The sequence below is a fragment of the Denticeps clupeoides genome, unplaced genomic scaffold, assembly GCF_900700375.1.
Source record: "Denticeps clupeoides unplaced genomic scaffold, fDenClu1.1, whole genome shotgun sequence".
Classification (NCBI taxonomy): Eukaryota; Metazoa; Chordata; class Actinopteri; order Clupeiformes; family Denticipitidae; genus Denticeps; species Denticeps clupeoides.
The window spans coordinates 1-24,807 of record NW_021629899.1 but is presented as its reverse complement, the minus strand read 5'-3'; the positions used below and the strand labels follow the sequence as shown (position 1 = coordinate 24,807).

General features: G+C 47.7%; 3 protein-coding genes across 3 annotated transcripts; 2 read left to right on the top strand and 1 right to left on the bottom strand.

The window, feature by feature from the left end:
• The first annotated feature begins 276 nt into the window (after window positions 1-276).
• Window positions 277-14,359, top strand: LOC114776771 (serine/threonine-protein phosphatase 2B catalytic subunit alpha isoform-like). Its single transcript, XM_028966864.1, has 14 exons — window positions 277-1,018; window positions 6,094-6,294; window positions 8,330-8,454; window positions 8,581-8,692; window positions 9,110-9,255; window positions 9,338-9,477; window positions 10,571-10,648; window positions 10,743-10,837; window positions 10,944-11,069; window positions 11,157-11,234; window positions 11,317-11,401; window positions 11,705-11,802; window positions 12,013-12,063; window positions 13,105-14,359. The coding sequence occupies exons 1-14, from the start codon at window positions 994-996 to the stop codon at window positions 13,266-13,268; spliced, it is 1,524 nt and encodes a 507-aa protein (XP_028822697.1). The 5' UTR covers window positions 277-993; the 3' UTR covers window positions 13,269-14,359.
• Window positions 14,360-15,581: 1,222 nt separating this feature from the next.
• LOC114776778 (stimulator of interferon genes protein-like) lies at window positions 15,582-18,970 on the top strand. The gene is made up of 7 exons (XM_028966876.1): window positions 15,582-15,742; window positions 16,024-16,253; window positions 16,563-16,740; window positions 17,432-17,540; window positions 17,881-18,119; window positions 18,296-18,482; window positions 18,579-18,970. The coding sequence occupies exons 2-7, from the start codon at window positions 16,024-16,026 to the stop codon at window positions 18,779-18,781; spliced, it is 1,146 nt and encodes a 381-aa protein (XP_028822709.1). The 5' UTR covers window positions 15,582-15,742; the 3' UTR covers window positions 18,782-18,970.
• Window positions 18,971-21,314: 2,344 nt separating this feature from the next.
• On the bottom strand, window positions 21,315-24,768 carry LOC114776774 (bromodomain-containing protein 8-like). The gene is made up of 7 exons (XM_028966869.1): window positions 24,738-24,768; window positions 24,332-24,534; window positions 24,148-24,240; window positions 23,724-23,792; window positions 23,358-23,640; window positions 22,202-22,246; window positions 21,315-21,881 (listed from the first exon to the last, which is right to left on the bottom strand). Exons 2-7 carry the CDS (start codon window positions 24,484-24,486, stop codon window positions 21,822-21,824), a joined length of 705 nt encoding a protein of 234 aa, XP_028822702.1. The 5' UTR covers window positions 24,487-24,534; window positions 24,738-24,768; the 3' UTR covers window positions 21,315-21,821.
• Window positions 24,769-24,807: the final 39 nt, after the last annotated feature.

The following is a 24,807-nucleotide window of genomic DNA, read 5'->3' as shown; positions in this document are numbered from 1 at the left end:
TTCGAACTAGGTGCAGTAGACGGGCGGAATATCCCCCATCCCCACCTTTTATTACAATACATCATGTATCTGTTTACGCAAGTTCAATTATTGGGGAGAAAGTAACCACAGTTACTGATGAAACACGACAACATGGCAACACAGGCGGAGCCTGTAATGCAGCTGGAGCCAAAATGGACGCAATAAGTTCCACGATTCCCTCATAAACTGACCGTTTTCAGTTCATCCCGTGTGTATGAGCTTCCTTTAAACGTCTGTTTTCAAAGCATAATTTATTAATCATTTTTACAAACGTAGGCGCTCGTCTACTATGGCTTCAGAACATGAAATTGACGATGACAGATGTAGTAAATACCTCAGAAGAGAGGAAGTTTTACACGCGCGGACGGATATTCACAGACGTAGCACAACTATCGCGAGAACACGAGATTCATTCGGTCATACTTTAATTCTCATAATTATCCCAACTGTTTTTGTATTATACGTCAGCATTTTAAACGTGTATATACATCTGCATTATTTCATGTTGTCGAATTATTCATTAATGACAAACACAGGCAAAGAAACTTTTGAATATAAAACGATGCTGCCATGTGACTCTACAACCGAAATAATAATACATTTTCCGAATAAAAAGGTAAAAGCGAAATGTCAGTCCCCCATCGCTGATTTGCCTGCACGTGAATCCGTGTTTAAAACGTGAGCTTGTGGGCGGGGCCTGTACCAGGTGTGACTATATTGGACGTGCATGTTCTCGGTAATTACTTTGATTTGCGATCCATTCTGCGGATCGTCGGAACGGACAGACGGACGGGAACCACCGTGTGACGCGGCACGCAGCATCAGCAGCACCGTCGCGGCGCGTCGCCTGGACTCGGCTGCGCCGCGCATGCGCAGTGCTGCTCGGTCGGCTACGCGCATCTGCGGGAGAGAGAAGGAGAGAAGCAGAGATTAAGCATCCCGCTCCAATGCTACATTCCTGGCAGGATCAGGATGACAGCCAAAGGAAGACTTAAAGGTAGAAAACGTCCGTGCGTTGGTGGGTTGGCGCGCAGTTTGAGGATGAGGATGGTGATGGTGATGGTGATGATGATGATGATGATGATGATGATGCCTGCTGCGGGGCGGCCTATATAAACGTCCAACGACGCGTGGACCTCAGATGGACACTTTATTAGAGACCCGCACCCTGCAGCTGGAGCAACATCTCACCTCTGGCCAGCAGGGTGGACCTGGGCACGTGTGAGTGGGCACCATCAGGACTCTTCACTGGGTGCCATGATCGAATGCTCTGCAGAAGAAACGATGTGTTTTACTTGCTGTTTGCACCTGGATGGATGGATGGATGGATGGATGGATTTAGGTGAGAGTGATGCTGCAGGATTAGAGTCCAGGATAGCCACGGCGCTGTAATCCTGAGAGATCATTCCTGATCATTCGTTGTTGTTCTTTTCAGAGTAATTGCTGACATTTGAGCCGCCGGCTATTTCATTACATAAAAGCGTCAAAACGAAATGCCAGCAGCTCTAATCTAAACCCACCGGTGGCTTTTTGAGAGAGACCGTGGCCAGTTGGTTTTCTTTCTCTTCGCTGGTTACTGTACGCCTGTACAGAAGACCTGGTGAAGTATAACCAGGCCCCATCGCTGTAAGAACATCTGGATGGTAGAGAGGAGAGGCAGGAGCTGGCGGGTAATGAAGGTTTGGTGGTCCGCGCTGCTGTCTTTTAGTGAAGACGACGTGACCTTCTGTGGGACCGCTGGACTAGTCTCCAACTCCACACACCAGGTGGAGCTGCTGGGTGGGCACGATGTAGAACCTGGTGCAGCAGCTCTGTGTCAACTTGTTTGCAGATTCCCTCAAGTTATCAACATTATTGAGGAACTGTGATCTACTTACTTTGCACAATCAGCGATTTCCCAAATAATCTCAATTTCAGAAGACATTCTATTTTGTACAGTCTGGATGGTACATGATGTAGATTTATTGCTGTAATAACTGGGTGGTGTTACAACTGTATAGGACGGTGCAGTATGGTGAGTGGTGTAAATGCTGTATAGGACGGTGTAGTATACTGGGTGGTGTATAGGACGGTGCAGTATGGTGGGTGGTGTAAATGCTGTATAGGACGGTGTAGTGTACTGGGTGGTGTATAGGACGGTGCAGTATGGTGGGTGGTGTTAGTACTGTGGTAGTAGCCTAGTGGGTAACATACTTGCCTATGAACCAGAAGACTACAGAGTCACAGGTTCAAATCCCACTTACTACCATTGTGTCCCTGAGCAAGACACTTAACCCTAAATTGCTCCAGGGGGGGACTGTCCCTGTAACTACTGATTGTCAGTCGCTCTGGATACGGGCATCTGATAAATGCGGTAAATGTAAAAAAAATGTAAATGTACTGTATAGGATGGTGCAGTATGGCGGGTGGTGTAAATGCTGTATAGGACTGTGCAGTATGGCGGGTGGTGTAAATGCTGTATAGGACGGTGTAGTATGGCGGATGGTGTAAATACTGTATAGAACAGTGCAGTACGGTGGGTGGTGTAAATGCTGTATAGGACGGTGTAGTATGAGCAGTATGGTGGGGTTCAGTATGGTGGGTGGTGTAAATACTGTATAGGACTGTGTAGTATGGCGGATGGTGTAAATACTGTATAGAACAGTGCAGTACGGTGGGTGGTGTAAATGCTGTATAGGACGGTGTAGTATGAGCAGTATGGTGGGTTCAGTATGGTGGGTGGTGTAAATACTGTATAGGACTGTGTAGTATGGCGGATGGTGTAAATACTGTATAGAACAGTGCAGTACGGTGGGTGGTGTAAATGCTGTATAGGATGGTGCAGTATGGCGGGTGGTGTATATGCTGTATAGGACGGTGCAGTATGGCGGGTGGTGTAAATGCTGTATAGGACGGTGCGGTATGGCGGGTGGTGTAAATGCTGTATAGGACTGTGCAGTATGGCGGGTGGTGTAAATGCTGTATAGGACTGTGCAGTATGGTGGGTGGTGTAAATGCTGTATAGGACTGTGCAGTATGGCGGGTGGTGTAAATGCTATATAGGACGGTGCAGTATGAGCTGTGTAGGTAATGTAGTATGGCGGGTGGTGTAAATGCTGTATAGGACGGTGCAGTATGAGCTGTGTAGGTAATGTAGTATGGCGGGTGGTGTAAATGCTGTATAGGACGGTGCAGTATGGTGGGTGGTGTTAGTACTGTATAGGACGGTGTAGTATGGCGGGTGGTGTGAATGCTGTATAGGACGGTGCAGTATGAGCTGTTTAGGTAATGTAGTATGGCGGGTGGTGTATATGCTGTATAGGATGGTGCAGTATGGCGGGTGGTGTATATGCTGTATAGGACGGTGCAGTATGGCGGGTGGTGTATATGATGTATAGGACGGTGCGGTATGGCGCGTGGTGTAAATGCTGTATAGGACTGTGCAGTATGGCGGGTGGTGTATATGCTGTATAGGACGGTGCAGTATGGTGGGTGGTGTATATGATGTATAGGACTGTGCAGTATGGTGGGTGGTGTATATGCTGTATAGGACTGTGCAGTATGGCGGGTGGTGTATATGCTGTATAGGACGGTGCAGTATGGTGGGTGGTGTATATGATGTATAGGACTGTGCAGTATGGTGGGTGGTGTATATGCTGTATAGGACGGTGTAGTATGGCGGGTGGTGTAAATGCTGTATAGGACGGTGCAGTATGAGCTGTGTAGGTAATGTAGTATGGCAGGTGGTGTAAATGCTGTATAGGACGGTGCAGTATGAGCTGTGTAGGTAATGTAGTATGGCAGGTGGTGTAAATGCTGTATAGGATGGTGCAGTATGGCGGGTGGTGTAAATGCTGTATAGGACGGTGCAGTATGAGCTGTGTAGGTAATGTAGTATGGCGGGTGGTGTATATGCTGTATAGGACGGTGCAGTATGAGCTGTGTAGGTAATGTAGTATGGCAGGTGGTGTAAATGCTGTATAGGACTGTGCATTATGGCAGGTGGTGTAAATGCTGTATAGGATGGTGCAGTATGGCAGGTGGTGTATATGATGTATAGGACGGTGCAGTATGGCAGGTGGTGTAAATGCTGTATAGGACGGTGCAGTATGGCAGGTGGTGTAAATGCTGTATAGGATGGTGCAGTATGGTGGGTGGTGTATATGCTGTATAGGACGGTGCAGTATGGCGGGTGGTGTAAATGCTGTATAGGATGGTGCAGTATGGTGGGTGGTGTTAGTACTGTATAGGACGGTGTAGTATGGTGGGTGGTGTATATGATGTATAGGACGGTGCAGTATGGCAGGTGGTGTAAATGCTGTATAGGACGGTGTAGTATGGTGGGTGGTGTATATGCTGTATAGGACGGTGCAGTATGAGCTGTGTAGGTAATGTAGTATGGCGGGTGGTGTAAATGCTGTATAGGACGGTGCAGTATGAGCTGTGTAGGTAATGTAGTATGGCGGGTGGTGTAAATGCTGTATAGGACTGTGCAGTATGGTGGGTGGTGTAAATGCTGTATAGGACGGTGCAGTATGAGCTGTGTAGGTAATGTAGTATGGCGGGTGGTGTAAATGCTGTATAGGACGGTGCAGTATGAGCTGTGTAGGTAATGTAGTATGGCGGGTGGTGTAAATGCTGTATAGGACTGTGCAGTATGGTGGGTGGTGTAAATGCTGTATAGGACGGTGCAGTATGAGCTGTGTAGGTAATGTAGTATGGCGGGTGGTGTAAATGCTGTATAGGACGGTGCAGTATGAGCTGTGTAGGTAATGTAGTATGGCGGGTGGTGTAAATGCTGTATAGGACGGTGCAGTATGAGCTGTGTAGGTAATGTAGTATGGCAGGTGGTGTAAATGCTGTATAGGACTGTGCAGTATGGCGGGTGGTGTAAATGCTGTATAGGACTGTGCAGTATGGCGGGTGGTGTAAATGCTGTATAGGACTGTGCAGTATGGTGGGTGGTGTAAATGCTGTATAGGACGGTGCAGTATGAGCTGTGTAGGTAATGTAGTATGGCGGGTGGTGTTAGTACTGTATAGGACGGTGTAGTATGGCGGGTGGTGTAAATGCTGTACAGGACGCCTCAGTTCGGTGGGTGGTGCATGTCGGGTGGAGCGAGGCGGTATCACAGCTGTGACCTGAATGAGTTCCTCCTCCGTACCTCTGGGGTACGGGGGGCTGCCAGCGTCCTACTTTCTCCTGGTGTTCTGGTGATTCTGGGTCATTATCTGTGTTAGTTCTGTTGGGGCCCCGGCAGAACAATCCTCTTCAGCTTAGAGCCTCTGCTATTGTGTGTGTGTGTGTGTGTGTGTGTGTGTTTGTCAGGGGACGTTGGGGTTTTCTGAAAGCCGGATCACCAGTCATGTGGTTCTCATTGTGTGTGTGTGTGTGTGTGTGTGTGTGTGTGTGTGTGTGTGTGTGTGTGTGTGTGTGTGTGTGTGTGTGTGTAGGTAGGTGAGTGTATCGGGAGGTCAAGGTCAAACAGTCCCAGTTTGATGACCTTGATAATGTACAGACACCCAAACTGCTGCTGACATCATCATCTCCATCCATTCTGTCTCCATACTGTTCAATTCTTGTTTATGTTCAGCAGTAATGAGGAATTGAGCATCTTGTGAGGCGTTAGAGAAATGAATGTATTATTATTATTATTATTATTATTATTATTATTATTAGTGGTGTCGTGGTGGTGACGTGTGGTTGTAGAACCTGAACTATATAAACAAGGTGTACACCAGCGTGCAGCATGTTGAATAACTATACTGTATGGCTAATATAGGACTGTGTGAGTGTGTGTGAGTGTGTGTGAGTGTGTGTGTGTGTGTGTGTGAGAGTCCTGCTCTGAAACCTCACACCTAAACGCGGCCATCTTTGTGTTTATGGCGAGCGTGATGGATGGAGCTGCCACTGCTGTTGTCTCTGAAGTTCTCCAGATGAGGAGCATTCAGCCCGATTGAGCAGGATCTTCTCCGCGTCAGTTCAGCCCAGTCTGATTTGTGGTGAAATGACCACTGGAACCGTGGTAGATGTATCTTCAAGCACGCTTGTGTGTGTGAAAATAAGTCCGTATGCTTGAATCTGCTTCTCCAGCGGTGCCGTTTCCTCTGAGTCACCGGCTCACCATGAAGGAGGTCTTTGATGGGGAGGGACGGCCGCGAGTCGACCTGCTCAAGGCCCACCTGACCAAAGAGGGGCGTCTGGAGGAGATGGTGGCCCTGCGCATCATCAACGAGGGCGCGGCCATTCTGCGGCAGGAGAAGACCATCCTGGACATCGAGGCTCCGGTCACAGGTTCACTCGACTGATTATTACTTCTGAAGGCAGAACCAGGTGGAGAGGACGTGCTTGTTGAAGATTGGTGGTTAGATTATGGTTGAGCACGGCCTAGTTCTGGTAGTATTGATCCGGTTACTGCACATTTCATTACTACAATACTACTAATACTGTACTAATCAGCCCCGTATAGAAGCATTACACTCGGCCTGCTGGTTGTTACGGTGCCAACGATGTTAAGAAGTAGCAACGCGGGGTCAGTGGTGGCCTAGCGGTTAAGGAAGCGGCGCCGTAATCAGAAGGTTGCGGGTTCAAGTCCCGAGCCGCCAAGGTGCCACTGAGGTCCCCTTGATGAAGGTCCCGTCCCCACACGCTGCTCCCCGGGCACCTGTCATGGTGCCCACTGCTCACCGAGGGTGACGGCTAAATACAGAGGACACGTTTCACTGTGTCACCGTGGGCTGTGCTGCTGTGTATCACAATGACAATCACTTCACTTTCACTTCATGATCAATATTTAAAATGACCCCGTTACGTGTGCACAGTAACGGGTTCCCTCCATGTCCCCCAAACCATTTACATTTACATTTACAGTATTTACCAGGCTCCCTTATCCAGAGCAACTTACAGTCAGTAGTTACAGGGACAGTCCCCCCCTGGAGACACTCAGGGTTAAGTGTCCTGCTCAGGGACATGATGGTAGTAAGTGGGGTTTGAACCTGGGTCTTCTGGTTCATAGGCGGGTGTGTTACCCATTAGGCTACTACCACTGTTAACCTCAGTCAAGGTGCCACCGGTGACCCCCAGGGCCACAGGTTCTAATTAGCGGTTCCCACCTGAAGCTCATTTCTCGCTTTGGTTGAAACGGTTACTGTATTCATCAAGAACAGCTTGGTATCAGCGTTCGAGTGTCTGAACGTTTCACTACGTTTTACTACGTTACTTCATCATATTCTAAATAAAAAGAGCAGGAGAGGCCGTGCAGGAGGCGAAGTCACATGGACACACAGGTACCCTTCATATCCAGGAAATGTGCCGCCATGGCAACAGAGTTTGCGACTCATCTCTCACCAGGAGAGATTTAGTGGGCCAAGAATCTCTCTCTCACACACACACACACACACACACACACACACACACACACACACACTCCCTGTCTGAATGCCCAGTGTGCTGAATGCGTTGCTGCCAACCATCCACACGGGCGGACGGGCAGCATGAAAATGAAATGATGCTACATATGGCAGCATAATGACCGACACACACTGGTCCATTTACACGTTTTATAGTTCGCTACGAAGGCGAAGACCTTCTGAAAGTAACGTGTCTTCATGACGTGACGTTAGGACCAGCAGTGCTAGTAGTAGCCTAGCGGGTAACACCCGCCTATGAACCAGTAGACCCAGGTTCAAACCCCACTTACTACCATCGTGTCCCTGAGCAGGACACTTAACCCTGAGTGACTGTCCCCGTAACTACTGATTGTAAGTCGCTCTGGATAAGGACATCTGGTAAATGCTGTAAATGTAAATGTAAGCAGTGGAATAAAAGGAGCTGTACAGTATAAGTGATGGTTGTGGCTAATCCATCGGGGCAGTGGTGGCCTAGCACGTAACCGGAAGGTCCCGACTGAAGGTCCCGTCCCCACTCACTGCTCCCCGTTAGGGACAGTGGTGTCCTAGCGGTTAGGGAAGTGGCCCCGTAATCAGATCCCGATCTGCCAAGGTGCCACTGAGCAAAGCACCGTCCCCACACACTGCTCCCCGGGCGCCTGTCATGGTGTCCACTGCTCACTCAGGGTGATGGTTAAATGCAGAGGACAAATTTCACCGTGTGCACTGTGTGCTGTGCTGCTGTGTATCACATGTGACAATCACTTCACTTTCACTTAAATACAAAGGACGCGTTTCACCGTGTCGCCCTGTGCTGTGCTGGACGTTTGTATCTTTGATTAATAAGTATTTTATACTTGATAGTGACTCCTGAATCTGACCATGGTGTGTGTGTGTGTGTGTGTGTGTGTGTGTGTGTGTGTGTGCGCGCTCTGGACCAGTGTGTGGTGATATCCACGGGCAGTTTTTTGACCTGATGAAGTTATTTGAAGTGGGTGGATCTCCTGCCACCACTAGATACCTCTTCCTGGGGGACTACGTGGACCGAGGCTACTTCAGCATCGAGGTGAACGTTGCACATATTAGTAAGACAGAGACTCTGTGTAGCCTGTGTTTTAGTAGACCTGTAGAGAAGGTCTAACACTGTGTGAATTCGTGTACGTGATGTGTGTGTGTGTGTCCTCTCCGGCAGTGTGTGTTGTATCTATGGTCGCTGAAGAGCCTCTACCCCAAGACCATATTTCTCCTGCGTGGAAACCACGAGTGCAGACATTTAACAGAATACTTCACCTTCAAACAGGAATGTGAGTCCAACGTTCCAAACACTTCCTGCCGCTGACGGTGTCGGTTCGAGTTGGGATGTTGAACAGATGGGCAGGACTGAGTGTAGTAGCAGCGGAACACACACACACACACACACACACACACAATCTGCTAATTCATGCAGAATCCACATGTGAAAAGCAACCCGACATTTTCACTCCTACTCCTGTCTGCCAACAAGGAACAAGGCGTGTAAAAAGCACAGAGGGCGGAGACGCGGGTTTTAATATTCTGCTAATGACTGCTTGTTGAGAATAGTTGCAGTTTTTTGCCATTTTGGACAATTGTGGCAACACCATGTTGACACGAGGAGGTTATAAAAGGTCTAAAACCAGTAAAAAAAGGGTCTGTGACTGGCCTCCAGGAGCGATGGGAGATGTCTCCTCTCTCTGTTCCAGGTAAGATTAAGTACTCTGAGCAGGTGTACGACTCCTGTATGGATGCGTTCGACTGCCTCCCGCTCGCGGCCCTCATGAACCAGCAGTTCCTCTGTGTCCATGGTGGCCTTTCACCCGAGATCCACACGCTGGACGACATCAAGAAGGTAAAAGACGCCACAAACGCTGGCCTGCATGTCTAGTCCGTGCATGAAAATCGTCTGCTGTCCTCCCCTCTGTCTCTCTCAGCTGGACCGGTTTAAGGAGCCCCCAGCCTTCGGGCCGATGTGTGACCTGCTGTGGTCGGACCCCCTGGAAGACTTTGGAAATGAGAAGACTCAGGAGTACTTTTGTCACAACTCAGTCAGAGGCTGTTCCTACTTCTACAGGTGAGGAAAATGAAGTCCACGTGGTCACGTTCCTAAGTGTAGGGGTCTAAGAACCAAACGAAGCGTACAAACAGTGCTTTTATATCCAGTGAGCTAACAGGTAGAATAAAACAGCGGACTCAGCACAGCTAACCAGCATCAGTACAGCCTAAAGGAAGGGACGGTCCAGCGGGGACGACTCAAACACACACAAACGTTAACGAACAGGGCTGTACATGAAGCTAACAGGCTAACACAGGCTAACAACAAAGGCTCTATCACACAAAGCAACAAGACACATGAATGAGATCCCCAACGGGACCCTGGGGACCTCCCAAAAGAGTAAGGGCCTAGCAGACCCTGGGGACGTCCCAAGCACCGTCCGAAGTCTCTTTATATAGGTGGAGGTGAATTTTACTTGGTATCCCCGGTGGAAACTGGTCCTGTGCAGATTCAGCTGGAGGGTAAAGGTGACGTTCAGCAAGGCAACTGAAGCGCTGCATTGTGGGATCTGTAGGGTGGTAGTAGCCTAGTGGGTAACACACTCGTCTATGAACCAGAAGACCCGGGGTCGAATCCCACTACTACCATTGTGTCCCTGAGCAAGACACTTAACCCTAAATTGTTCCTGGGGGGACTGTCCCTGTAACTACTGATTGTAAGTCGCTCTGGATAAGGGCGTCAGGTAAATGCTGTAAATGTAAATGTAGTTTTTGTGTTATTAGCGCTTTATATCGCCGGGCCAAGATAATAGATCTATATAAAGTTGTCTCGCAGGATGTGACACCCCTGAATCAGTTATTGGCCAGCGAGGCTGTGATTAGAATTCGGCACTGGAGCTAAATCACGCGTATTCCGGGATGTCCGGGATGTCCCGGACGGTTGGCAACCCTACCTGCCACCTCTCCTGGATTCCCGTTGGTCCTTGGCCAGGCTCTGTTAACGCACCACTGCCACCTTGTGGCAGGAATGAAGACCGACTTCTACAATCTTGTGTAGATGGATGTTCACACACGCAGGATAAATCAGTCTGTTTCAAACTCAGAAAACGGAATTAAAAACTGAGGATGAACTCCAGGGGCGTCACGTTTGTCTGATCTGTGTGTCTCCATAGTTACCCGGCCGTGTGTGAGTTTCTGCAGACCAACAATCTCTTGTCCATCATCAGAGCACATGAAGCACAGGATGCTGGGTAAGCGCCGCCCTGGTTCTAGTTCAAATAAATGAATAAAGTTACAGCATATCTAAGTGTGTGTGTGTGTGTGTGTGTGTGTGTGTTTATAAAGTTACCGCATGTACCGTAAGAGCCAAACCACAGGATTCCCCTCCCTAATCACCATCTTCTCAGCTCCAAACTACCTGGACGTTTACAATAACAAAGGTCAGAGTTCACCTCTACATGCACACAGATGAACCTTCATGTGTGTGTGTGTACAGTTTTTGTTGAATTGTGTGTTTGCGTGTTCTGTTATTTCTGTTTGATTTAGCTGCTGTTCTGAAGTATGAGAATAACGTGATGAACATTCGTCAGTTTAACTGCTCTCCACATCCATACTGGCTGCCCAATTTCATGGACGTCTTCACCTGGTCCCTGCCTTTTGTTGGAGAAAAAGGTGAAATCACACACACACACACACACACAAACACACACACATGGACCTTAGATGGACCTCATACATGGACCTTGCTTTGCTCCACAGTGACCGAGATGCTGGTGAACGTGCTGAGCATCTGCTCTGACGATGAACTCATGAATGATGGAGATGAAATTTTTGATGGTAAGATGTTTCCATAGTGTGTGTGTGTGTGTGTGTGTGTGTGTGTGTTTGGTTGGTTTTAATATTCTTTGCTCACCATTAGCCAGTGCAGCTGCAGCACGTAAAGAGGTGATCAGGAACAAGATCCGGGCTATTGGCAAAATGGCCAAGATGTTCTCGGTCTTACGGTGAGTATTCACGTGTGTTGTGTATGAGGATCGAAGAGCACGTCTTTAAACTCATTTTCCCCCACTTGAAATCATATTTGAGTATATTTAATCATACAAAACGTTCATCTGACAATGCTTGACATCTTAGTCACATATGGTTGTTATTAATGTGGGTTAATTTGGGTCTCTATAAGACCAGTAAACGGTTTTTATTTGTGTATGTATTTACGTTTTTGCAATGGGACCGAGTTGGGTCTATTGGAGACAACATGTATTTTGGGGAACGTTCCTTGAGATTAACATGCTGTGTGTGTGTCGTAGGGAGGAGAGTGAGAATGTTCTGACCCTGAAAGGTTTAACCCCAACTGGGATGCTGCCCAGTGGGGTTCTGTCTGGAGGCAAACAGACACTACAGAGCGGTAAGATGTCCTTTCCTCCTCCCTCTTTGTCCCCCTGTCTTCTCTTGCTGATTAACTTTCACCCTCAGCTAACAAGCTAACAAGCACTGCCGCTAAAGGCTAGTGGCTAACGCTAACTGCTAACTAGCCTCCATAGCTAAAGGCTGTGAGTGTAACTGCTGCCGGCCTCCTCCTCTCTCTGTCTCTCCGTGTCTCTGTCCCTCCTCCCAGCAACCATTGAGGCCATAGAAGCTGTGGAGACGGCGGATGAGGACGGCGAAGGTAAACTGCCCGGCCGCTGCGTGTGCTTCTGCCGCCGCACCAAACGGGGTTGCATAACGACCGCTAGCCGGGCAGCTAGCGCACGGTCGCTGATGCTAACGCCTGCGGCTATTACCCAGATTTACCCAGCGGGGCGTGGCCACAGATGGGAATGTCATTGGCTGGGACATCACACCTGTGTTCTAGACACACACTAACACCATCACACTAAACACACACACACACACACACACACACACACACACACTCACACTTAACACACATACACACACTCTAAAAACACACACACACACACACACACACTCACACTTAACACGCATACACACACTCTAAAAACACACACACACACACTGAACACACATACACACTCTAAAAACATACACTCTAAAAACACACAAACACACACTCATGCTAAACACGCACACACACACTCACACTAAATACACACACACACTCACACTAATCACATTAACACACTCACACTCACTATATAATCATTATATCAAATCTAATGATGAAGATCATTGTTATAAACAAGGACTAATCGTGTGGATTTCATGTCGTAATATCAAACACAAAGATATTACAGCAATACATATAATTTTATAATTTACATTATTTATCAGACGCCCTTATCCAGAGCGACTTACAATCAGTAGTTACAGGGACAGTCCCCCCCGGAGACACTCAGGGTTAAGTGTTCTGCTCAGGGACTTGAACCTGGGGGGTTTGAACCTGGGTCTCCTGGTTCACAGGCAAGTGTCTTACCCACTAGGCTACTACCACCCACTTGTTATTTATATGTTATTTATCCATAATAACATATATTAACAGCACATTACTGACACACACACACACACACATCTGTCTGACATGAAACTCCTAAAAGCTTCTCTGTGAGTGTGTTGTACTTTGTGTGTAGTGTCGTCTTGGTCAAGTGTGTGTGTGTGTGTGTGTGTGAGACAATGTTTTTTTTGTGTGTGTGTGTGTTGTACGTAGACAGTGTTTAGTTACATTCTCCTCTCTCTCTCTCTCCTGCAGCCATCCGTGGTTTCTCCCCACAACATAAGATCACCAGTTTTGAGGAGGCCAAAGGTCTGGACCGTATAAACGAGCGCATGCCCCCCCGCCGAGACGTCCTGTCCAGCATCCGCCTCAACGCCAACGAGCCCAACGGCACCGACGGCAACAGCAATATCCAGTGACTCCGCCCTCCCCACCTCTCGCCACAATAACATCACGCTCCGATCTTTATATGAGATTAATATGAGTGTGTGTGTGTGTGTGTGTGTGTGTGTGTGTGTGTGTGTATCATTTGCTTTTAAAGAATAATAATCTGAATTACTGTTTGTATGCTGCGATTATGAGAGGATTGTGTATGTGTGGGTGTGTGTCGCATTGATTTTATTAATGGAAGTTACGTTACACAGATAGATTATGATGCGGTTTGTGAGGGTGTAGGTGTGTCTGCAAATGTTGCTTCATAAAGCTTCATATTCTATCTTCACCAAGTTATTTATTATGGCATTTTAAGATAAAGCATCTAATAACAACCTGAGAATTTATTCTCTCAAACAAATGAATGTGCTGGTCATAAATAGAGACCAGAGCACATTACCCACAATGCCTCACTCATCCAGTCTGTGTGGAGACACCGTATCTGCTCTTTGTTCTTTAATCGAAATGCAGCGCTGCGTACTGAACTAATTCCATCTTAAATATGACTTCAGATTTCATTGAACCTCTCTGAGGGGAAGCTTCTTCAGAGCAGAGGTTGTATTTCTGATCATGCAAGCTAAAAAAAAAAAAAGGTTTACAAGAAACCTGTAATAAACTGGTGATTTTTGGAGACTCAGACATCATTAGACGTTTTCATGCAAAGCGTAATAAGATCTTAAAAAGTCTTTGGTTTTGTTTCCAAATGGCTGGCAGTGAGTCCTCAGACTGATCCTGGATCAGTGTAGGAAGAAGGAGGCTTACTGTTCCCAGAGTAGAAATATGGTGGTTTTTCCTGTTCTACAGTGATGAAGCAGGACTTTTATTTTGTATATAATCTATTTTGGGCAGGCAACTTTATTTGTCATTATTATTATTGGCTGTTTTTATTTCTCATTTTTTTTGTATTTGAATATTATTTTGAACTTTTGCTGTACAGATACTAAAACATTTTCTCAGTTTATGTACAGAATTGATGGATTGTGTGAATGAATATTAATATTTTCTGTGAACAAATATCCAGATTGCTGGAGCATGATTGCATGGACCATTTCTGACGCAAAGCAAAAAAAAAAAGAAGCTTAACATGTTTCCACATTTTAAGAAAAACAATTTCCTGTTATATATTCCCATTATTATTATTATTATTATTAATATTATAATGATGATATTCTAAAATGTTCAGCTTTTTCCATTATTTCCCCACTCTTGTTTGGTCTTCTGTGCTTTGCTTTGAGAGCTCACTGATTTTTTGTGATTTTTTTTTTTTTTTGTTTTTCTCTTTTTTGGTGATAAGTTGAGGCATCTTTATGACTCCCTGCTGTAAAGAAGGTGTAAGCATGCTGTATGGGTTACTTTTTTACTACTGAATAAAATATGCATGAACCTTTACAGTCGTTTCGCGTTTAAATGAACTGATCTTGAAAAACAGCATCCATTAACATGGTCTAGCATTTCTTTTGGGGTCATGTGGCTACTTGAATCCTCAGCACACATTTGTGATACCATAATTTCCATAGCAAAGTCTGTATCATCAGCCTCAGATGCAGCTGACAATCATCTGGATCCACCTCTACTGGGCGGAGTCCCACAGGGCTGTGTACTAGGAGCAGCCATTTTCTCCAGCGGCACCACGAATCAAGTTCCTTACACACAATGTGACATTGACAAATGAACCAATACTTCATGATTATGTAAATCCATCTTTTTTCACGAGAGCCCAGGTACGAGCTGAGGATCCTTTAACAGTAAGAAGGTCAGTAAAAAGGTCCAGTGTTTTGAGAACATCTGGAAGCATGTTGCATTAACTTTAACAAATCCATAGATTCTATCATTAGATCAGACTGGAGAAAGAAACTGGGATAATTAAATTATACATTTATAAATGCATTAAGACTAAATAAATTGTAGGGTACCAGTGGTCCTCAATAGTTGTAGAACAGTAAAGAGTGAGATGTGTGAGGTTTTATTCAGAGCAGTACAGAAACAGAATAAGATGTCTTATTTGGAAGATATGTTGTGGATAATAGTATGATGGAAGGAGATTTGAATTCAATATAATTTAAATAAAATTTCAAATCTTGTTCCATATGCACGTTTATTTAAATCCTCATGTCACCAAGTTACCAGAAACCTGCTTCATACTGCACCCCATTATCACACGAGGAAAGGTTTACTTCACCAGCACAAAACCAACCAACCAATTAATGTGAATTAAGAACAATACAATACAAAATATTCAGCTGCAGTCTCTATCTCAATTCAAGTCAATGTGCTTTATTGGATTTGTGTGTGTGTGTGTGTGTCACTGTAGTCCCCCAGTAGGTGGCGCTTCTTCTGAAACCATGTGTGTACAGAAGGGAAATGAAAGTAAATGTGAAAGTATCTCAGAGAAGAAGAGGCTGGAGACGGTGGAGACGGTGGAGAAGGAGGAGACGGTGGAGAAGGAGTTTCCTGCTGGAGGGTGAGTTTATAATGTGTAAAATGTGTAAAATCTTATCTCCATCATCTAAAGCATGAAGAGTAAAGATTGTACAGAACGTGTTAAACGGGTTTTTATGTGCAGGAGGTGAATGAATGAATGGATGAATGAATGAACGAGTGAGTTTGTGGCCTGTGGGGTTTCCAGTAATCGGCAGGTAGAGGCCCTGCTGGAAACGGGCGTGTCCCCCCGAGACGCATCATGTTATTTTGAAAACCGTCTGACTGGTTTCTTCTTCTCGACGTGTGTGTGTGTGTTGACAGATGTGGCCGCCCCGAGACGTGGAGTCGGTGGTCCCTCGGCCTCGGGGGACACTGCGGCGTGTGTGTGGCGTGGTGCTGGGCATCTTCGCGCTGATCTGCTGCTTGCTGGGACGGCCGGTGTCCTTCGTCGTGAAGACGGTGCACCTGACCCTGTGCGGCCTCGCCCTCGGGGTCACCCTCCTCACGGTGTGTCTGGTGGCTGAGGAGTGGTGCTTCCACCTCCCCCAGCGGTGAGTTTATACTAATCACTTACATTTACAGCATTTACCAGGCGTCCTTATCCAGAGCGACTTACAATCAGTATTTACAGGGACAGTCCCCCCCTGGAGAACACTCAGGGTTAAGTGTCCTGCTCAGGGGACACAATGGTAGTAAGTGGGATTTGAACCCGGGTCTTCTGGTTCACAGGCGAGTGTGTTACCCACTAGGCTACTACCACAAAATTATATATAAAATTATATAAAATATGTTCTGTATTAAAACGCCACCTGCTGTGTGTATTAACATGCATATTAACGCATGTTGAATGTGTGTTTCAGCTACGGCGGCAGTGTGTGTCGGATGCTGCGTGTGTGTGTGTGTCACCGTGCGCAGGTGGGCGTGTCCGCGCTGGCGCTGCTGTTCATGTTGAGGGCGGAGCCTCTGTCTGGTGATGACCTATTAAACGTCCTCATCTCCGCGTCCTGTTTCCTGCTGCTGAAGACCACCGCTGTCCTGGTACGATCTAATTCTCTTCTGTTGTAGAAGATAAAACCTCCCAGAAAAAATGCAAATTTCATTTAAATCCAGTCAGATAGTCTACAAACACATTTGTGTGAAATTTGCATTTTTGTTGTTTTGCATGTAAGAAGATTAAAGATCGTTTCTGTAAATGGGGCCTTTTTGGTTATTTATTCCCAAATTTCTGCTATTAATAAAAGTGAAATTGCGGCGGTGAGTTCAGACTGTGAGCTGGTTCCACCGACTGGAAGATCACGTTTCCGCAGAGTTTTGTGCGAGGAGCCAGACTGTGTAGAAACTGGAACCCGTGGCTGTTCAGGTAGAAGGTTAGAGGTGAGTGTGGCGGAGGCAGGACGTGTCCACCTGTCCCACCGCACCCACAGTCCCAGTTCCTGTAGCCCGGTGAACCAAGATCACGCATTACAATCTATTCCAGTACAGAGACAACATTTTTCTTCTTATTGGACAAACCGTCACCACCTGCAGAGACGGCGCCCTCTACCCTGGAAGGGCGTCCCTGTCTGTGTCACTCCTTCCCAACGTTTGGGAAGCTTTTCCTTGTGTCCAGAAGGGTCAAGTGTGTTGGGATGTCAACTGTAGGGCCTGTCAAAGCCCATTGGGACGTACTGTATGTGATTATGGGCTTTATAAGAAATAAATGTTGTTGTTGTTGTTGTCTGTCCTGCAGGTGCCGTCTCCGGTGGAGATGTCGGAGGTCTGCGAGGCGGGGAAGATGAACGTGTCACATGGCCTCGCCTGGTCCTTCTACCTGGGCTACCTGAAGCTGGTCCTGCCGCGTACGTCACTTCCATTACTCATCATTCCCAAGCACTCGGCATCCCGGGAAATCCGTGGGGACGGAAGGCTGGAATGAATAGTAGAGAAAGTTAGAGGGAACTCCAGAGAGGGAGCTGGACCTCTCCAGAGGGGTCGAACCCCTGAAACAGGAATTCAGTGGTCACCCACCCCCACCCGACTCTCCCGTCTCGGCACTCCAGCCCATTTATCGTCCTTCTTTGTAGGGGGACACAATTTCAAGATGACTCCTCATGGAGATGGAATCTCCCGCCTTACAACGCTGCTCTTTAGGTTTAGTGTTTGGGTTCGTTTCAGGAGTGTTTGTGTGTTTGTGTGCAGATCTGCAGAAAAGTGTAGAGAAGTTGAAGGAATTAAATGGCGCCGTTCTGAAGGGGGCGGGGCCAACCCGCTTGCACATCCTGCTTCCCCTCAACGCCGCCGTCTCTTCTCGGCCGGAGGTCGACGACCCCAACGTCCGCTTCCACGCTCACCTGCCCCCTCTGGAGGTGGACCGTGCCGGGGTCAGGGGGCGGGTCTTTAAGAACAGCCTCTACAAAGTGATGGACGCTCAGGGGAAGGCGAGTTTCCTCTTTACAACCTTACGTCATTCATACTGTCGACTCACCAGAAATGTGAGGGATATTGTGGCATTTCAGAATGATCCTGTTTGACGGAATCTGGCCACACCCACAGCTCCGCCCTCGGGAGGGCGGAGCCTCCCTTCTGATCAGTGTCGCTGCTCTCTGCATTTCAGCCTCATTTCTGTGTTCTGGAGTACGCCACGCCACTGCTGACCCTCCACCAGATGTCCCATGAGAGCAGCGCTGGGTTTGGAGAAGCCCAGAGACGCCATCAAGTCCTCCTTTTCTACAGGACCCTGCGGGACATTCTGGAAAGTTCCCTGCAGTGCCGGAACCTCTACCGGCTGATTCTGTTGGACGGTGAGGGAAATAAAGTCACTTGATGCGTTCAGGATCTAGAGAAATAAACAGTCCGAATCCAGAAGATTGATGCAACATCTGACGCTCCTCCTCTAGACCAGCGTACCCATGAGCCCCACTACCTGTCTACGGAGATCGTCCGGCACCTGCAGCAGCAGCAGAAGGAGGAGGTCTGCTTGGCTCCCACCCTGGACCTGGCACTGGGGGCTGCTGGACCAATGAGCTCCATGCCCAGCCTCCAGATCAGCAACACGCCGCGCCCACTGAGATGTGAGCCAGAGGAGAACTCTGAACTCTGACGTGCTGGTCTTCACGCAGTCCACGTTCAGCGCTGGTGGGCGAGAACCAGGAAATTTCACGATTTTGTAAAATAACTTCAATTAAATCCACTGGTGCTTTTTGTCACTGAAAATGAGAATAGGTGTGTTTGAGGACATTTACAGCATTTACCAGACGCCCTTATCCAGAGCGTCTTACAGTCAGTAGTTACAGGGACAGTCCCCCTGGAGACACTCAGGGTTAAGTGTCCTGCTCAGGGACACGATGGTAGTAAGTGGGATTTGAACCTGGGTCTTTTGGTTCATAGGCGAGTGTACCTGCTAGGCTACTAGCACCCTAGGACAGGAGACACTGACCAATCAGAACACAGCAAAATGCAGCCAGCATTTCTTCCAGCTTTTCCGGTCCAATATCTGAAGAGTGACTGTAATTACTGTGACGAACACACCCCGTGACCCGACTGGGTGATGACCTGTCAGGGGTCAGATAAATCATCCCAACAGCAGAAAACAGTCACAATAAAAGGCTGGTTGTAGGTTCAACCCCCCCTAACTACCTCCGTGTCCCCGAGCAAGACACTGAACCCAGAGTGTATCCAGGGCGGGACTGTCCCTGTAAATACTGGTTGTAAGGCGCTCTGGATAAGGGTGTGAATGTAAATGTTCTCATATCAGATACCTAGTCAGGTATTAGTGGCAGTTTATATTTATGGATTAATTATGTGAATTCTCTCATGTATGTATCATATCTATGTAATAATATGTATTATTAAATAAGACCTGAAATACTCGAGTGTGAACCTGCCCCGACCTGCCTGGCCAATAACGCGGAAAGCCCGAAATTCCCCCGTTATGCTTCCAGAGAAGAGTCAGTGGAGTATTTCCCCATTCCTGGGAATTTACCCGAAACAAATACATCGGAAACGTGGCTACAGTGGCACATCAAATGAAAATCTTTTGAATCACAGATCTTATTCAGATCTTAATCAGATCTTATTCAGATCTCACTCAGATCTTATACAGATCTCATACAGATCATATTAAGATCTTACACAGATCTTATACAGATATTACTTAGATCTTATTCAGATCCTATTCAGATCTTATTCAGATATTACTCAGATCTTATACAGATATTACTTAGATCTTATTCAGATCTTACACAGATCCTATTAAGATCTTATTCAGATCGTATTCAGAAATGAATGAAATGCGCCGCACGGTTGCGTGATCTCCGGCTGATTTAACAAGACGCGCCGGTTGCTCCTCACATATGAAAGGACAAAAAAGTCAAAACCTCCCGATATGTTCACATGTAAACATTTTCATTTTTCCTTTAAGCGAACTCACTTCTATCCTAAATGGGTTCAGAAGACGAGCAACGTTCTAACTGCAAATTGGAACAGTCAGAGTCCGAAGATTTTCACCGGTCGGACGTTATCTTCTCTCACACATTTTTGCCACTTGGCCTTCCATACGAAGTCCCGCCTCCGCGGCTGACGCAAACGAGGAAGCGCCGCGCCGTATATAAAGCGCGCCTGCGCCCATGGAGAGGAGACATGGTGCTGAGACATGGGGCTGATCCCGGCGCTGGAGGAGGACCGGAGCGGTGAGTATATCGGGATTATATCGAGTATTTCTCGACCGTAATTTAGATGTAAAATTAATGGCTGTCACCTACAATAATAAAACCATTGCTGCTTGCATGTGTGGTCCTTTATATTAATTGTGTTGGAATTGGCCTCAGACCGCATTTCAGAAGCTGATCTAGAGCAGGCGGATTGAGGGATGCCTCTCCCAGGCCAAGACCTCCTGCCTGGGCTGCCAGGAGCTGCTGCTCCCCCGCAGGCTAGCGGCCAGATCACCGCAGACATCCTGAGCCTGTCTGCGGACGAGCCGTGCGGCGTGCGGGGCGCCCTCGTCCGCCTGTTTCTTCTGGAGGCCACGGACGCTCTCCAGGAGCTGGGGCACCCTGGCCGAGGTGGACCGCAGCTCACGCCACCTCGAGGGTGTCCGTGCTGCTCCGGCCCGGACGTGGACAGCTGGCCGGCCTGTGGAGCCTCTTCAGGACCGGCAGGGTCCTGCGCCTCCGGCCGGAGTACCGGGCTCGTCAAGAGGAAGCTCTACTCGTCCACGTTCCTGTGGTCCATGAACGTTCTCGGACCAGGACCAGAGGCTCGCTTCCAGTCAGTTTCCCTCTGGTGAGGGACCAGGCAGGGAACAGGGGCTCAGTCTGAGCATCGAGGACCAGAAGAAGTCCGGGTCCGATACGGCTGCTAATACAAATACATCACAAGTATTTATTATAACAACTTAACTACATGATATTAGTTTCAACTGAGAAATGAGAAGGTCTGAACCCGAGTGGGACCTAGAACCGGTTTGGTTCCTTTTTGTTTGTCACGTATTGCATGTCTAAACCTGTGAATTTGAGTGCGTGCGGTTTGTAGATTTGATTTATTTATTGTAAAAACACTGGGTTGGAAATGTGAGCAAGCCGGTCTTGCCTGTGAATTATGCAAAATAAAAAATATTTTAACAAGGTGCATCGCTGTTCATTTAACGGGACTTTTATTAAACAGAAACACTATATACACTAACAAGGCTGCTTCCTGTACAAAACACACACACATAAAAAAGGGACATTTTGAAATGGACCCTTACAGAGGGGAGGTGGACCGTCTGGGCGCCGTTCAACACATCACACTCCCATCCTCATTATATTATATTCTACAGCGGTTATTATAAATCCTCCCTCCTGACATAACCAGGTTACATTGGTACGTGTTAATAAACTGCGTAACGTATAGCGCGAGTAAATGTTTCTTCGTACAGAGTATATATTATTATTATATCTATTTAAAAGGGAGTGTGAACTCGGTCCTCGCACATATTCAGCACGACCCAGGTAGTGTTTGTTGTAGAACATGTGATGACGTGTGTGAGGGTGAGTAAGAGGAGGAGGATGATGATGATGATTATTATGATGGTGGTACATTCGTCATTGTGTTGATGAACAGAATCTCCCTGAATTGCTGAGCGGTCTCCCACATTCTCCCGGTCACTTCTTCATCTTGAGGTCCGCTTCGATGGCGCTGCGTCGCCCCCTGGTGCCGCCGTCCTGAACGGCAGAAAACAGACGCGGTTAAAATGGAGACTCGGCAGGTTCAACACAGCAACGTTTCCAGCAGTGAACACGTCGGCCAGAGCCGCCCTGCAGAAAAGCAAGAAAAAAAAAAAAAAAAAAAAAAAAACACCCAAAGACTGTCGCATAAAAAGGGAGAAATAAACAGGAGAAGTGCGCCAAAAAAGGGGGCGGAGACCTAAAGATTTGCAGCGGAGACATTTTCCCAACAGGGTCACAATATTGCATTTCGTTCGTCATTGTGTAAGTGTGTGTTCTGGCTTTATACACCAGACCACGCAGCCCTGGATACTTACAAAGAGAGAGAGAAGAAAAGCGGGAGAGGCCATGGGGACAGAGTCCTGCAGGAGGGCAAACAGCACAGTAAGAAAGAGAGGAAGAGAGGAGACACACAAGCAGAGAGATGAAATGAAAGACGAGGGGAAACGGGACAGACAGGCTGCGCTCTGAGGGTTCGTTCGTAAGTACGTGTGTGTGTGTGCGCGTGCATACGGACGTCTCGTCTCGATATATCCGAGGAAATGGCATAATTATTCCAGATTATATTAAATCTATATATATATAATCTATATATTAATCAGCTTTTGGAGACTGGTACCCAGTGGAGAAACGCCGTTTTCCTGCTCGGTTTGTACAATTTACAGCGATAAAACGTTCTTTTTATGGGACATATGGAGACTCACAGATGCTTCACAGGTGATTATAGCCGCATGCAACGTACACCCACCCATAAACCTATAGAAACATGCCTCTTACCTTGAGGATTAAAAAGGGTCAAAAAGACAGAAATGTGCTGGAATTGATTGTGAAGAGTCTGGTCATACAACCTCGTTTGTGGGAATGAACATGTGAAGAGCGTTCAAATAAAGATTAAAACCTCCCGCCTCATACTGAGCAGGTCCACCTTCCACCACCAGAACACTGAAGCATGGACTCCACTAGACATCTGCAGGTATCTGGTCCAAAGTCCTGCAAGACGAGACATGTCCCACACATGCTCAACTGGACGGAGATCTGAAGACCACTCGCGTGGCAGGGCACGTGACCCTGCTGAAGGTAAAATGAGGGTAAACGGTTTTGGCCCCTTTGGTGCTGGACTCGGGTCAGCATGGTCACTCTGACTGGTCTGCAGCTCCACAATCCAATACGAGCCAACTTTTCCTCTGGCGTCACGAGCGGTGGGCAGAGTGATCAGAGAGACAAGGTCCGCTAACGTGGAGCCCTGAGGAAATTAAAGGTCTCCTAGCTGTCTGGACGTCCACAAAAATTTAACAACAACAAAAAAAAAATTGTCAATAAGCTAAAAAAAAAAACTGAAGACAGGGACAAGAAGGGGACAACGTAAACGTGTGAAGTTCTAACACGCGGCTCTTGGCCTCGGGCACCATGGGACTTGATATTATGGACGACTGGTGTGTATAGGTATGACGTCCGGGCGCGCACGTGCCCCACCTTATCGCTGGCGTCCGGTTTGCGGGTGCTCTCTCGGCCCCGCAGGCTCTTGGTCCCGATGCCGGCCTCGGTCGTCTGCATGATGAGCTGCGTGGCCAGGAACTGCTGGATCTGCTCCAGGACGTCGCGCTGCATCTCCAGCGCCATGTGGTAGACGTCGTGGTCCGAGCTGTTGTACATCACCGCGTTCTGGAACATCAGCATGATGTCGCGCTGGAACTCGGCTGTGGTGCGGATCATGCCGGACTCGATGTTCTTCTTGATGGCTGATAGGTCCATCGGCCTAAGGGAAGGTTCGTCGCGAGAGGTCAAATGAAAACGGAGCTTTTCACCAAGCGCGTTTCTTCGGGATTTGCGGCGGGGTACCTGTGTACGATACTGTGGTATCCTGGCGCGATGTCATCTGACACCGGTTGTAGGAACACGCTGGCGTACCTTAAAAACACACCCGCCGGGCAAGTTAGGTGCTTTCTGCTGAACGAGGGGTTAACTGAGGAATTAACTGAACGGACCGACGTCTCTCCAGACGCGAGAACCTTCAGTGGTCTCGCTGGGGTTCGACTATCGACGAGGGACACAAGAGTCTCGTGAGTTTTTTTTTTTTTTTTTTTTTTGCACATTTTCGGCCAATCGAACGCAGCTACAAAACAGTAAAAACGCGCCCGGCGTTCATTTCGAACGTCGGTGTGGACGAAGTCCTCCCCGGAGCTACGTTCTGCCCTGCATCCATGCACAATCGTCATTCATCGATCGTGAGACTCATGTTCGACCCCCACCGAGATTTGCTGACCTGTGATTGGCTGCTGCCCGCCACACCAGCATGATTGCTTTTTTCCAGATCTTCTGAGCCTGGAGGGCTTCCTGATCCTCACTACACATGGAGCTGGAAGGAGGAGGAAGAAGATCGTGATTAGTAATAAAAACCACAGCCGGTAATGTCCAGAACAATAAGGGAAGGTGCGGGCGGGGCTCACAACTGCGAGGAGGCGGGGCTACTGGCCGTTGAGTCGGCCGTGTATCCACGCTGGGAGTTGGTGCCATATCCATCCTCGCTCTCACTCGCCGGCGGCTCCACCTCAGACATGTAGGATCCCTCTGCGTCGCCCTCACCGCACTCCTTCACCTCCATCCCTTCGTCCGCATCCACCTCGCTCGTCCCGTCTTCTTCCTTCACCTCCTGAACACAGACAGGAAATAACCACCCAGGTCAAGGAGAGGAAACTCAAACATCTAGAACCGTGTATCCGACACAGAACACGGACTCCACCTCAAATTAAAATGCTCCACGCTCGACCACCTCTCTGCAATCTGTATTCTGATTGGATCAATTCTGAGAAAGCGGAGAAAGGAGACGAGGACCAGACAGGTGCAGCGACGTACCTTAGAGTCTTTTCCAGACACGGAACTGTCCTCAGACCTCTGTATGGAGATAAGAGAAAAGTTTTCATAT